The following is a 14,928-nucleotide window of genomic DNA, read 5'->3' as shown; positions in this document are numbered from 1 at the left end:
TCCTCCAGCCATCCCAGGACCACTGTCCTAGGCAGGTGACTGAAATCTCAGGGCCTGAGAAAGGAGCCCAGCATCTCAAGGATAATTCCAGGTAGAGGAATGCCACCTTCAGGTAGCCCGGGGCCCACTTCCTGCCTGCTACAAGTACTCATTCCTTCCTGCTGGAGGGGTCCTGGACTTACCATCCCTACCTCCACTGAAATACAGCCTTTCTTGATCCCAGAAAACTGAGTTTCCATGTAATATATCTTTCATCTGTCATGAGTTTGAACTCTTGGGCCTCAGTGACATTGTTTTATGAACAATCAAAGAAAGTGAAACCTTCTGGACACAAAGTATCACTGGCAGATGTAGGGCCATAGGAGCCAGCCTAAGGGCTATAATCTGGTTAGCCACTGAGGCTTAAATCAGCCTCCTCCACTTCTACCACCACAGCCACAAGCAGCTCTCAACACCAGGCCCTCCCCACACAATGGCCGGTATCCTCTTAAACTTCCACCCAAATGAACTTCTCTTGCGTTGCTTCTTTGGGGTACTTTATTATAGTGATGAGGAAAGACTGGCCTCTCAGACCACTGAGTTGTCCTAATGCTCTAGAGTGAGGACAAGGGTAACCATTGCAGACATAAGTCACTGCCGAGCGGCGTGTGTGTGACAGAGAAAGCTGTCAATATGCAATTACGGTGATTTCAGATATGAAATGTCATGCGTGCTTCATAACAGTACCCCAGCTCGTCTCGGCTAATGCACTGACTGCACATCATACTAGGGTAGTGCCATTCTATTGAAGACCATTGTCTTTATGATGCTAAGTATGAACTGAACTTCATACATTCATGGTCTGGTGTTCACATGTGGAAGCTATGGTCAATGTCACATGTTCCACTGTGTACACACATGTGGAAGCCTGCAATCAGTGTCAGACATCTTCCTTTAGAGATCCCCGTCTACTTGCTTGTTTATTTATTTATTTAGTTAGTGCGCAGGGTCTTGCTCTACAGACCAGGCTGGCCTCAAACTCCCAGGGATGGCTCTGCCTCTTGCATGCCAGAATTAAAAGTGTGCACCACCACAATGAATCCACCACCTCCCTGAACCCAGAACGCATTGATTGGCTGGAATGGCTGGCCAGGGAGCCCCACAGATCTGCCTGTCTCGAGTTGACTAGTACCAGGGTGACAGATGTGAGCTGACACACTGGGAATCCAAACTCCAGACCTCACTCTTACACAGCACTTGGAGCCACCGAGCCATCTCCTCACCCTCTGCACACACTTCTAAGAATAGCTCCTGACCCTTCAGACAACTGCCCATGGAGTCACTTCAGAGAACTGCCCATGGAGTCAGCATGCAAAGCAAAAGCAAGGGCTGTGAGGAGAGAGACAGTGCCAAGGCCGTCGTACTGACCCTGTGTCTTCTCCTTCTCCTCTTAGGGACACAGATCCTCCGCGCCTGAGTTTCAGAGAAGACCAAGGTAAACAAGAAAGATCTCTCTCCCCTGGACTGTGCAATCTGAGCTGTGCCTTGCACCTGCCAAGATGTTCCGGGTCTTCAGAATTCTGTGAATAAATTTCCCAGAACTCCCTACTGCCAGGTCCTCCGCTCTGGACAACCTGGCGTCCCTTATCCACACAGACCCACATCTCCCAGCTTAGCTAAGCTAGACCTCCATTCCCCTGAGGAGACCCTCATGCCAAGGGTAAGCATGGAAGAACAGGACTGGAGCTCGCCTTCCTCCCCTAGTGTTAGCAACACCCGGGTCTCCAGGCAACCATCAGCTGTGGGAATGCAGTAGCCCTCTGATGTCCTCCAGCTCCACACACCTCCACAAGGGAGATTCAGGATGGGTGCAGGGTGGTACATGAGCAGAGCCTGACCCAGTGCTGGGAATGTCACACCCTTAGGAACAAGGGGCTCACAAAGGGAGCTGGTAAAACTCTCAGCCAGTAAAGTGCTTACTTTAGAAACATGAGGACTTGAGTTCTGATCCCCAGAACCCAAGTAAAAAGCTGGGCATGATGGCACAAATACATATATATACCACACAACACACATATACACACTCCACACTCACACATACATAACACATATGCACACACAACACACATACACACACCACACTCACACATACACACCACACATACACACACCACACTCACACATACACACCACACATACACACACCACACTCACACACACCACACATACACACCACACACACACACACCACACTCACACATACACACCACATATACACACACCACACTCACACATACCACCACCACACTCACACATACCACATATATACTCCACATTCACACATACATAACACATACACACACACAACACTCACACACACCACACACTCATGTACACACACACACACACACACACACACACACACACTGTCCACAGAATCTGAATCTAAAGAGATTTCTCAGCCTCTGATGTGGCAAGCACCTTCCTCTGTAACCTGAAATTCTCTGGGGACGCCACATCTGTGCTGATGGCCAGCAGGCGGAATGACTGATAGAGAATCACAGTGCTGCAAGCCAAGACCCAAACTCTCCCTGGCTCTCCTCGGTCCCCTTATGATCCACTCGTACCAACCTGATGTCTGATCTTACGTCCAGCATCCCTGGAGCCATTTGGTGAATCTCCCAGATGGTATTTAGCAAACTCGCAGCTTCCCTGACCCCAGAGCTAAGAATATGATCAGATTTGATCTGACACCATCGTCCACAGAGGTCCCTGTCTGCTGTAACCCCTGCCAGATGTCCCCACCAGCATTTGTAAATGATTTGTTTATGGCTTTGTTCTGTTCTGTGACCACTGAAGTCCCCAGTCCACGGAACCTGAGAAACTGAACCCAGCTGCTGGATCATCTTATGCCCTTTGCACTGAGAGCTGTGTTTGCCACAAACACTTCCTCTAAGAAGCTGGGCCTCTAGGTCCTGTGGACTGGGGCCTCAGGCCCTAACTCCCTCTTCTTTCTCCCCTGGGAAAAGGGTTCCCGAGCAGAGGTAGGGTAATGACAGGGGTCCCACCCAAACTGTTGCAACTCTCTCCAGAGCATGCCACACTGCAAGCTTCTTTCTCCTCCAGATTTTACCCCTTACAAACACGTCTTTAGGGAAGCAAGCCCCACACTGCTGCCTTGACTTCTCTCTAGTACTGCCCACTTCTCACCCTCCACACAAGGCCAGGCTAAGTCATCCTGAGCCTTCAAAGATGTGTTGAATGAAGGAGCTGTTAGCAGTGACAGGATGAAAGGCCCAGGGCTTGTTTTTGGCTTTTTATGTGTGACTGATTTTTTTCCCAGCATAATATTTTTATTGATTATTTGGGAATTTCACATAGCACACCCTGAGTCCATTCACTTCCCCGTCTTCTCAGGTCCGGCCCTCTCTCTTTTGACCTCCCCCAAAGAAATAAAAGAAGAAAAAAAGTCTAACCCATTCCATCCCTGGGAAAAAAATAAAGAGAGAGAGAGACAGAGACAGAGAGATTCGCTACAGGAAGCCGTTGGGGAAAAAAAAAAAAAAACTATTAAAAATCGTGATAAGGATCCGGAGGTGTAGCTCTTCACAGTTGATGGTCTCTAGCAGGGGTGGGGGTAGGAAAGGTCTCAAGGAGCTGCCACAGGGAGTTTGACCATGCTCCGGTGAGGCTTGAAGTTACTAAGGCAGCAAAACAGCCTTAAGAGGCAGAAACAAACCCACAGCAGTAGAGCTACCTCAGCCCAGCCCTGTTTACCTACTGCAGGTTCCCGTCTTCTCCCTGCGCTTTCACAGTTCCCTCTGATTCTCAAGTCTCTTCCCTTGCTAGGAAGCTCTACTAAAGAGCACAGATCTGACCACAACTGTGCTTCCCAATGGGCTCCATAAACCAGACAATGTGCCAGCCTACAGCCAAGGCCTTCTGCCTGGGTGGAGCGCGACACCAAGTGGACAAGGGCGTCACCTACACATGGTTCTGGAAAATACCACCGCTGCCTTCAAATCCAGAGGCAGCCTCACTGTGGGGTGTGGCGACCACTTAGCGCCTGCCTCAAGTTCCCAGCCCCATCCGCGGCCGCAACCTGACTGGTCCCCGCAGGGCGCCCAGGTACACGCTGTGCCAAACTTGCCCGCAGCGGCAAACCAAGGGAACCGCTTGGGAAAAAGGAAAACAGGTCTGCACGCCTCCGCGGGGAGCTGATGATCAGAAGGAACCGAATCTCCTAAAGTCACCCCCAACCCCGCTCAGACTAGCAGTCTAAAAAGGGTACTTCCTGGTGGCGGGAGTGTGACTCAGTTTCCCGGTGACTCAGCGCCACGAGTGTGCCGTGGTGCGGGTGTGCACCGCTATTCCGAGTGAGGCGGTGGATCGGCCTCGCGGCCCGCGCAGCTCAGGAAGCTCTAGTGGGGTGTGAGAGGAAGCGCTCCCCACGCAGGGGCTGCGGGGAGGTGACTCAGCTGAAACGCAACGCGTGGGGCTGCAGCACCGCTCCTCCGTGAGCCCCTACGCAAATGTGCGCAGGCTACTGGGGCCGCGCGCGCGCAGTTGTCCCTGTATGCCCTTGCGCTAGCAAGTGCTCACAGGCCTATTGATGACCAGCTCACATGCACTTCCCAACATCCTGCGGCAGGGCACGTGGGTGCGGGAGACTTTGTCCCCAGAACACGCTCCAGGCTCAGGTGCACACAGGTAACCAATTCCCCGAGTGGGGGTTGGGGACCCACACCCTAGAGTCTCGCTCTTTTCAGACAAGGTGTGTTTCTGCATCCTTGGGTCTTGGAGGCACACTCTACAAACCTAGCTAACTCTGCTGTCCTGTTCCTGGGCTATGGTTGCAACTTACAAGTTCAGAGAGTCCCGAGGGCAGTGGTCTCCCCGTCTGAGGGCCAGCAAGGAGCTGGTAAGAGCTGTGAGTGCACATGGGGTTAGGAAGGAAATGACTGGGGTGCCTCCTGCCCTCCACCCTAAAGAGCTTTGACTAACGTGCACATACGTGGAGGTTTAAGGGCAACCCAGAGAAGGTTTCCCACAGCCTTCGAGTCTGAACCTTTCACTCTGAATGGAGCTGCCTAGTAACAGACGCCAGGGCTCAGAGAGGAACAAGGGCTGTTTTCCATTGCGATTCAGAGTCGAAAGAGCCTGCCACACTGCCAGAAGCAGAAATTTAGTGTAAGCAACACCACCACCAACGCTACATAGATAGGGAAAAAAATCATTTTCTAGAAGTTGTGTAGGATGGGGAGGAATTTTCCTCCTAATGTATGTAAAAATATCTTTGCCATGATGGTGGTGACTCACTATGATTTTTAGGAAGAAAGAGAAGGGAACTTGAGATACCTAAGTTCACTGAAAAGTGGAGATCTTTAATGTATAATCATTTAACAGTCTGTATATATGGCCTGAATCCATGTGACCCTAAATCTGTACGGAAGGGCTGGGTGGGTTTTACTACTGTATAAACTGAATGGACACAGAACAAACATTGGACTGACTGGTAACCTCACATAATTTTCTTCCCTGAAGCCAACATCAGAAAGACACAGAATAGCCCCCAAACGCAGCTAAGATGGCCGTGAGAAGGAGGACAAGGACCTCGGAGGTATCACCTGTAGGTCTCAGATCTGAAGACAGCAAAGCCCCAAACTGAAAAGTCACTTTGGGTGGGGTCAATCCTAAATCCAAGAAAATGAACAGCTTTGCATTTGTGGGAATTGCATCAACGTGTCACTAAGTACAAGTGAGGTCCCACAATGGAACCCTATTCAAAGCAATTTTGATAAACCTGTCTGTAAAAAAAAAAAAAAAAAATGCAGAAAAAGAGTCCAGGGCTGGCGTGGAGGAAATACTGCTGCTGTGTGCACAGCCTGTGATCTCTGGTTAATCCCATCCCTCATTTCCTCCTGATGGTAACACTGTAAAGTAGGCAAGTGTTGGATTTCATTTCCAACGCAGCCCTCAGGCCCATCCCTTCCTGTTGTGTAACTGGATGTTGAGTTCCGACCTGATTTCCACCCCTGACAAGTTGTGAGCTTCTTCTACATTGGCTTGATTTTTCACAGAACGTTGCGAAGGGCAGGGTGTTATTCATCCCCACGCTTCCTTGTACCTGGGGCCCGGTCAGCATGTGGAATATAAATGAGGAAGGAGCAGACGGAGAGTGATGGGTGGACGGAGGTGTGGGGGATAAATGATAGAAAGAAGCGTGGGTCGGAGGATGCACGGGTGAGCGGATGAATGGGTAGATGGCAAAGGCTGGATGAGTAGGTGGGTATTTAATAGACAGCAGAGGAAGCAGATGGAGGCAAAGAGTGGAGGGATGATGGATGAGGGAACACTGGCTGATTCGTCTTCCTGTAAATTCCTCCTGGCTTGTGGTTTTGGTTTGGAAAAAACTTCAAATAAAAGCGACCCAAATTATGCAGCTCTCTAGCCTCTTTTATGATTTGTGTGTGAAGGGGTCAGAATCTATTTTCTCATCGTGCTGGCGATGGAACACAGGGCCCCACCCCTGCCAGGCAAGAGCACTGATTCAGGGCCTGAGACATCAGTCCGGTTCCCTGAGCACAACACAGCGGCCTTTGGAATCAGGCAGAGGATGAACAGGTGAAGTTCAAGGATTTGAGGGGGACTAGCAGGAGGTAACTGCATCACAGAAGGAATCAATGTTCGTGTGACGGAGTGATTCTGCTGTTACTCAAGGAATCAGCCCAACGCTTGAATCTCCCTGCCTCACCCTGTGCCTTGCCCCTCTCACACGTGAGTCCACCATGCTGCCTTCGATCACGTGAAGACTAAGCAGAGCCCCTCGACAGAGCCCAGCACATGAGGCTTCCAAAACTGTGGTAGAGTAAATTTTCCTTTAGAGCAGCTGTCACAGGGCAGACCTGGACAGAACCGGCAAAAAATGACCGGGCATTAGCACCACACACCCCACAGGTAAAGTAGAACTTGCAGCCTGGCACCTGCCCCAGCAACTAGAGTCCCATAGCCAAAAGCTGAAATACTTTTACACAGAAGAAAGGCACAAATCCAGAGATGCAAGAAGCTCAGAGACCGGAATCCTCACCAAGGTGTAATGTAATTAATTGTCTGAAAATTAAATAGTGGCAGTGAGGACCATTACAAAAAGCCAGAGAGTCATACAGTCCTCTGGGAGTAAGGACCAGGAGGAAGGGGAAAAATGACAGTGGGGGCTACTGTGAGAAATGAGGACTCAGAATTCTGTCTTTTGGGAAAGACACAATAAACACATTTTCAGCTAACGGGAAACCAGGATCACCCTTTCGGGCAGACCTACTCCGAAGGAGGCTCTCTAGGTATATATGATTGTTCTAGAAATAAACCGTGAATATTAGGGATGAAGAGAGAGACTAGAAATGAGAACTCTCTGGTATAAAACTCTCCCGCAGGTGGGGTGGCCACTCCTGCAATCCCAGTGCTTGAGACTGCAGTAGAAGAATTACTGCAGGTGTAAGGCTATTTTCAGCCACCTGTTGAGTTCTGGCCCAGCATGGGGTACATGGTGAGACCCCCGCCTCAAAAAAAGTCATACATACAACTACAAAGACCTATTCTTTACTTCTGTTTAAAAATGCATCAATATCTCAAACAACAGACTATGAGTTAAAACAGCATACTAGAAATGTCAAAAAAAAATTACCACCACCACAACAACAACAGAAAAGAAGAATTAAATCTCAGAGGTGGCAAATAAAAAGTAAACAAAATCTGAGACACAAATCCAAATATAACAATAATTAAACATAAAAGCAGTCTATCACATCAGCTAAGACAAAGATTGCTGGAACAGATTTGGAAAACATGATATAGCCATATGTTGTCTACAAGAATCTCTCTTCAAACACAATTGTGTGGTCAGGATAAAAAGGGAAGAACAGAAAAACCGCCCCAGAAGAACACCGATCCAAAGAAAAGGTGACTGTACCAACATCAAACAAAACAGATTTCCGGGAAAAACAATTATGAGACACAAAGCGGTGCACGGAGCTATGAGAAACTTCAGCTCAGCAGGGAGACGTGAGACATTGAGCATGCGCGTGCCTAGCGTTAAGCTGGGCCGGAAAGAGTAGGGACCATTCCAACTGCGTGAGAAGATAAACACCCCCACGGCAGAGACATCGTCTCTCCTCTCCAGAGATGGTGCAACCGGAGGCTAAAAGACTAGCAAGGCTGTAAAAGATGGATTCCAACAGAAATGGATGCAACCTCGCATCCAACACTAACTGGACCCATATCTTCAATCACTTGAAGCGCGTCACCAAGAAAGAACATACCCTGGGTTTTAACGAGAACTTGAACAAACATAAAACCATGGAGGTCAGAAGTTGTTTATTCTGTGGTCAGAGTGAAATCATAGTGGAACCAGATATTAAAATAAGAGCTCTCACAGGAGGCCCCGCCAAAACTTGGAAACTAACAACACATTTTCAGATAAACCATGGATCAAAGCAAATGGGCTATTACTTTGGGCTGGAGGTAAATGGAACAAGTGAGCAGCAAAACTGAAGAGCGCAGCCTGTCAACACACAGAGAGGGGTTTGAGCAGCCAATGTGTATGTTAAAACAGGAAGTCTGAAACAGATCATCTGAGCTTTGGGGAAGAAGCTAGAAAGCGAGCAGAATAATTGCAAAATAAGAACATGAAAGGAAATAATAAGGACAAGAGAGAAAATTCAAAGAATAACATTTCAAATCGAGATCCTACTCTGTGACTCAGGCAGGACCTGAGCTCAGCCTCCCTGGGGTTGGGATTAACAGGCATGTGCCACTGTGCCCAACAAATCAATGAAATTGAAAGCAGAAAAACAGAAAAAAAAATCCACAAAACAAAAATTCATTGAAAAAAATCAATATTGATACTGACAAAGAAAACATAGAAATGCTATTTTTTAATATTAGGGGATGAATAAAGGCCATCGCTGTGGGCTCCACAGACAAGCTGGTGGGGGACGTATAGACACATCACTGCAAAGATAATCTGTTAATTCAGGAGGGAAGACTCCAGTGCCATCCAAGATGAACAGAGAGCCTGAACTGTCCTGCAACCATTTGAAACCCAATTCGTCATTGGAAATCTTTCCAAAAAGTCATTTGCAGACACTAGACAGTTTCCTTGGCAAATTCTTCTGAACATTCAAAGATGAAACAGCACCAGCTCTGCTTGATCTCTTCCAGAACACAGAAGAGGAAACCCTGTGCCCCTCATGGTTTGTAGACAGCGTTCTCTGAAACACAAACAGACCACGGACCACCAGGATGGCTCAGCAGGGAAAGGGGCTTGTTGCCAAGCCTGACACCCTGAGTTCAATCCCCAGAACCCACACGGTGTAAGGCATGCGTGTGGTACACGTACATACATGCTGGCAAATCACTCACACACATACATTTTATTTTTTTAAAAATTTAAAGCTAAATCAAGACAACCTGGTCTGGAAAGTGGAGTCACATAGGTGGATGAATCAGGCTAAATAATCACCAAGATACACCAGCATCTCTGGCCAGTTAAATTACAGATGCAAAATCAACTCAGCAAAGACATCTCTCTAGATGTCTAAGAACCAGATACCCACGAGTAGCATAAACTGTGTGCTAACGACACACATGATCTTTTAAAAATTAAACTGATTGTTTCCCATATCTGACAAACATGTCCAAGATTGTTCCAATTCTGAGAGTAGAGGGTTGGGGCGGGAGAGGGGAGGGGAGAGTCTGAGAATGTCCAGGCATTGTAAGAACCTTGAGGGGTTTGGTCATGTGACTTTGTCACAAGAAGCCTAATTATTTGACAGTTCTTTTCCATTCTCCCAGAGGGAAACACAAATCAGTGCCCATCAGTTATGTCAAAAGTGGGCAGAGAACCCAAACCAAACCTCCCTCCCCTCTGTGTCCCTGGTCTATTAACGTGAGCGTTCTGAGCACTGTGTTTGGTTTTCACGGTATGTTATCCTGTTTCATCTTCACGCAATGTTTTCTCGTGATGCTGTTTCTTCCTCACATGTAAAGGTTTCTCATATATTACCCTACTCCATCCGTGGTACCTTTTCATGGAAACTGAAAACACATATCTATCCCACATAAACTGTATTTCAACCCAGTTTAAAATGAAGCTTGTTGGGTGTGGGGACACACGCCTTTAATGCAAGCCCTGGGGAAGCTGAAGTAGGTAGTAGGTAGGTCTCTGTGAGTTCAAAGCCAGCCTGATCTACAAAGAAGACCAGAGAGGGAGCCTATGTAGTGAGAACTGTCTCAACAAACAAAATTTCCAAAGCTTAAGTCACACACACATATACATACCAAAAAAAACCACACTTCTTTTTGTACGAATGTGTGTTGCATGTGTGCACACGTGGAGACTGAATGTCACCATCCAGTATCTTCCCCAGCCCCTCTTATTTTCTGAAACCATCTCTCATGGAATCTGCAGCTCCCCCATTCAGTCATACTGCCTCAGAAGCAAGCTCTGAGGATCTGCCCGTCGCAGGCTCCCCGGGCTGGAATCACTAGCGCGGACCACAACACCTGACTTTTTACACGCCTGCTGGAGTCACGTCCTCTGACTGAACCATCTCTCCAGCACAGCTGTCTTGACCACTTCAGATAATTTGAAATCCAAGCTTCTGCTCTAGTTCCCTCTAGGACAGAAACATGCCCACTGCTCTAAGGCCTGGGGGATCCAACCTCAGTCAGTGGCAGGCTATGTATTTCAGGTGCTTGCTCAAGTTCTGCTTGCCTTGGCCTAATGGCGTCTGGGCTGGCAGAGCAGTGGGTGGGGGTGGGGGCTGTCTCTTCCTTTGCAGTTAATCAGTAAAAATTACCCCTAGTCCAGGACTCTTGTTTGAACAAATACAAAATAAAAATGATGTAAGGTACGCAAGCAAAGCTTACAGGTTTATTGGCAGTAGTGTGGTAACTTTTCATGTTTCAGTGGCAGACCTGGCAACAAATTCATAAAAGCTTAATTTTTATACAAATAGTTTTATTACAAATTTGAATTCTTAAGAAATACACATTTAAAGAAATTACACAGAAGGCCTTAGTAGTCTTTTTTTAAAAAAAAAAAAAAACGTTTGGGGGGACTTTTTGTGAAATGTCACTTCAAGCACAGTGGTCCGAGTCTGCCCTCCTGTGACCTGTCCACTCCCTGCCGGAGCTATGGCACAGCTCATGAGAGGCTGGGACGTGGCCTGTGAGTGCTCAGGTGTGGAAGGCTGCCAGGATGCAGGTCTGGGGACGCTGACAAAGGCCTTGGCTGTCTTCACTCTTGGAAGTCACTCGGTCTGTGGTTAGTGTTTGTTTAAAACCCTGAAAACACTCGGTGCAGTGTAAACGCAGTGAGCGCCAAGCACAGGGCTCGTTACCATAGACACCATGTTTATGAGTGGATTTGCCTTTGGCAATAACACCTCTTTGGTTTGGGAGTAAGTGAGGAAGGCTGGTGGTTCACATTTGGTGGCCTGGAGTTGGAAACCCTGTGAAGGAACGGCACAGTCTTCGAGAGAGGAAAACGAAGTACACTTTATTTAACAACGGGCTCTACGCTAGAACTTGATCTGCCTAACTGCTGACATCTATATAAATTACTAATACATATATATATATTTATTTTCTGTCTACCTTTGGACCATCTTTATTCCACAGGAAAGCCATGACTTCCACAAAAGCAGCTGCGTAGTACCACACAGGGCGTAAGTTTGTGTTTGGGGCTGAAAAGATGGAATTCCATATAAAGGGTTGAAGAAACCAGTTTCCTTGACTGCTCTTGGCACAGACCATTGAGGGACCTGATCTGGAAACACACTAGACAGTGGTATGGACAGACACTCACATCTGGGGTGACAGGATGAAACAGGCTGTGGGCTGTCTGGAGAGCACCGCGTACCCCTAGCACCTTTGGGTTCCTTATGGAGTTCTCACCTCACACATCAGTGCACTAGATTGCAAAAGGCAATTCATCTTTTATTTGATCACGAGTGCCATTTGGTATGTGCCTCTACGGAAAGCTCATTGCTGTCTGTCCTTCTCCTTCAGCAAACAGAAGCCAACGAAGCGGGGTGTGTTAGTTAGGCGGATCCCTATAAGGCACTTTACGGTTTTCATAGTGGACAGTGAGGTACATGGGGTATAATTCTAGGGTTCATTGCTGTTAAAAATAAAACAGGAGGGAGGAGAGGACGAGGAGGGAGTAGCACCATGTTGTGACGGCGGCAGAGGCGGGCGTCGTTATGTTCTTCTCATGCACACTTGGCAGCGGCTGACGTGCGTGCGAAGCTCCCCTGCCTTCAAGGTGGACGGCGTGGGCTTCCTGCAACACAATGTCAGCATCAACCCGTGAACCACCAGAAACGCAGCTACATTCCCTCAGCACTTCTCCTGTGAACCTCCAGAAACACGGCTGCATTCCCCCTGCGCTTCTCCTGTGAACCACCAGAAATGCAGCTGCATTCCCCTGGCACTTTTCCCGTGAACCACCAGAAACGCGGCTGCATTCCTCCGCGCTTCTCCCGAGTCCCGCGATCCCTGAGGGACCCGACACACACCGATCCACACTGATGACAATCAGCAAACCCTATCTTCCTGAACTCTAGGCAGGCATGTGCTGGGACCCAGAGTGTGGTTCCACAGCACGACAATGTTGTAGGTATTATCTGCACGTGTGAGCCCCCTGGGCCCGGCTGAGGTCCCCTCTTAGCACTATCATTAGCTTTGTGTTGTCTCCAGTAGATTCCAGCCTTCCCACGGTGCAGAGGAATATTCTTCTTCCCCACAATATGTAACCAACAACGAGAGCTCGTTAAATTTTATTGAATAATCGGATAAGTGACAAGCCTGGGATAATTGACTGACAATCAAAATGTGCTCCTAATTCTCGAAGCGTTTGGATACACCTGGCCCGAGGAAAGAGCAGCTGAGACTTGTCTTGACCCTAGAAATCCTACCTTACTTTAGTCACCGGAAAGACGGAACCTCTGCTATAATTGGTACTAATCAAATTCTACTAAATGTAGTTTACCACATGGAAGAGCGTCTTGTCCTGAACTTGAAGGAGCTCAGTCTAGCAAATCCCATGGCAAATTCTAGTTAAAAAGAAAAATCTAATTTTGTTTAAGGAGACATTTTGGTTCATTATAACTAAGGGGCTAGTTCAAAGCAAAAAGTCCCATTTCCAGCTACTAACTTCTAATGAAGCCCTCCCCACCCCCACTCTGAGGGGGAAGGAGCAGAGTTTGTGTTTTATGTCACTGAGCTAGATAGCTTGTGTTTGCCAATGTTGCAGCTGACAATTTCCCGGAAGCCACGGGTTGAGACTATGACAGGTGGAGGGTGTTGAGCAAAGAACGGCCTAAGCTGGAAGACAATAGCGGAGTTCTTCATGGCTGTCCCCCAAAACAGAGAAGACAGCTGGGCGTGTCTGCAGGAGAGCTGAGCCTCGTCTGGGGAGAGCCGGAAGAGGCTACCGGCCCCATCAGCCACCTGAATCTGCTCCTGCCGACATGTGTGACCACGGATGGTGGGGCGTGGCATGCTCCTGACCCTTGGAGAGGGCCCAAATTAACCTCAACAAACCTGGGAGCCCTGGGATGCCTGCTTTCAGATGAATCTTAGAAACAGGAAGACACGGGAAGGGAAAGGCATCTTCTATTTCGGTAATACTATGTTGAAAGGAGTTTTTATTCATATGCGTCTAAGAGTCTTCTGCTGAGTTCCTTAGGACGTACCTCCCACATACGCTGCCCCGGCCATGGAAATGCCACAGAGGTGAGTGGCATTGCCCCCTCCTCACTGGCTACTGAGGACGTGAGGTTTCACATGCTGCGTGAAGACTTGGACTGCTTTTTATAACACTTTAGCACGTTCGTCAACAAAAACGGCCAACGACCTCTTTTCCTCTCTCAGCTCCCCAACAAAAAGAATCGAGCCTATCACCTTGGCTGGCCTCTGAAAACCATATGGGTCATCTGCCCATACAGAACAGCCTCTGGCTGATGGGTCACGGGAAATGAGAAAAGAAAGGGCACCAAGGGAAGAGAGCAAGCCCTCCGGCAGAGGATCATTCTGACTTACTTGAACATCTCGCTTCTCTCTATGGTGGCGAGCCAAAAGCTGTAAGCATTCGCGTAGTAATTGCATGTTCCTCGGCCATGGCACTCGATGAACGGGGCGCTTCTAAACTCTTCCAGACAGGACCCGGGGGATGCAAGGGCTTGGCCAGAACCTTCAGCACCAGCGCTGGTGTGCTGGGAGACAAACATAAGGCATGAATGAGTCTGAGGTTTCATCACCCAGAGCGATTCACTATCCCTAGAAAGGAGCCACGGGGTCTCCTCTGTGAAGCTCCGGGTTCCCACACCCACCCCCCAGGCTCGCAAACTCTGAGACCTAACAGCTGCTCAGTCCTCGGGGTGGTTGGTAATGTGGGCCTGCCGGCAAGGCTGGGGTGCTCAGGCCTCCACACAATCCCAAGGGGGAGAAGGGCACCCAGCTTTCTTAGAAAACAACCAGGAAGTCCTTTTCATGTCACATATGGAGGCAAGGAGGCTAACGGTAGGGTCAATGAAGAACTTGGCTCTGCCCGAGGGATTTAAAGTGAATGACCAATATGTCTCTGTGTAGCGTCCTTATCTGAGGTTGGTAAATTCCTACCCGTTTTCTTACCAGGCTCAGGACTTGTGTGCATTTAATCAATACTTTCCAGTGTGTCAGTAAAGTCAAATGAGCTATAACGAGCTCTCCACACAGGGACCTGTCCCTGTAGTAATTGGCTTTTCAAAAGAAAGAATGTAAGGGCTCAACATATCTGAACACAGGCAGGAGCGCCTCACTGCCGGATGCATTCTGGGTATTAACCTAAGAGGAGAGTGAGCCTCACTGCCCAGGTGCATTCTGGGTATTAACCTGGGAGGAGAGTGA

The 14,928-nt window shown here is 48.4% G+C and overlaps 1 protein-coding gene across 2 annotated transcripts in view; it reads right to left on the bottom strand.

Annotated features, from left to right (window-relative positions):
• Positions 1–10,988: 10,988 nt before the first annotated feature.
• The window catches only part of Col4a1 (collagen type IV alpha 1 chain), a 115,473-nt gene continuing 111,533 nt past the window's right edge, over positions 10,989–14,928 (bottom strand). For both annotated transcript variants that reach the window (XM_026788780.1, XM_026788781.1), the window contains 2 exons: positions 14,083–14,255; positions 10,989–12,322 (listed from right to left, as the gene is read on the bottom strand). In XM_026788780.1, the coding sequence (XP_026644581.1) occupies positions 12,241–12,322; positions 14,083–14,255 (255 nt within the window). In that variant the 3' untranslated portion in view covers positions 10,989–12,240. The remainder of the gene's footprint in view (positions 12,323–14,082; positions 14,256–14,928) is intronic.

The sequence above is a fragment of the Microtus ochrogaster genome, unplaced genomic scaffold (genome assembly GCF_000317375.1).
Source record: "Microtus ochrogaster isolate Prairie Vole_2 unplaced genomic scaffold, MicOch1.0 UNK7, whole genome shotgun sequence".
NCBI lineage: Eukaryota > Metazoa > Chordata > Mammalia > Rodentia > Cricetidae > Microtus > Microtus ochrogaster.
The sequence above is the reverse complement of the archived record's forward strand: the minus strand, read 5'-3'. Positions and strand labels throughout refer to the sequence as shown.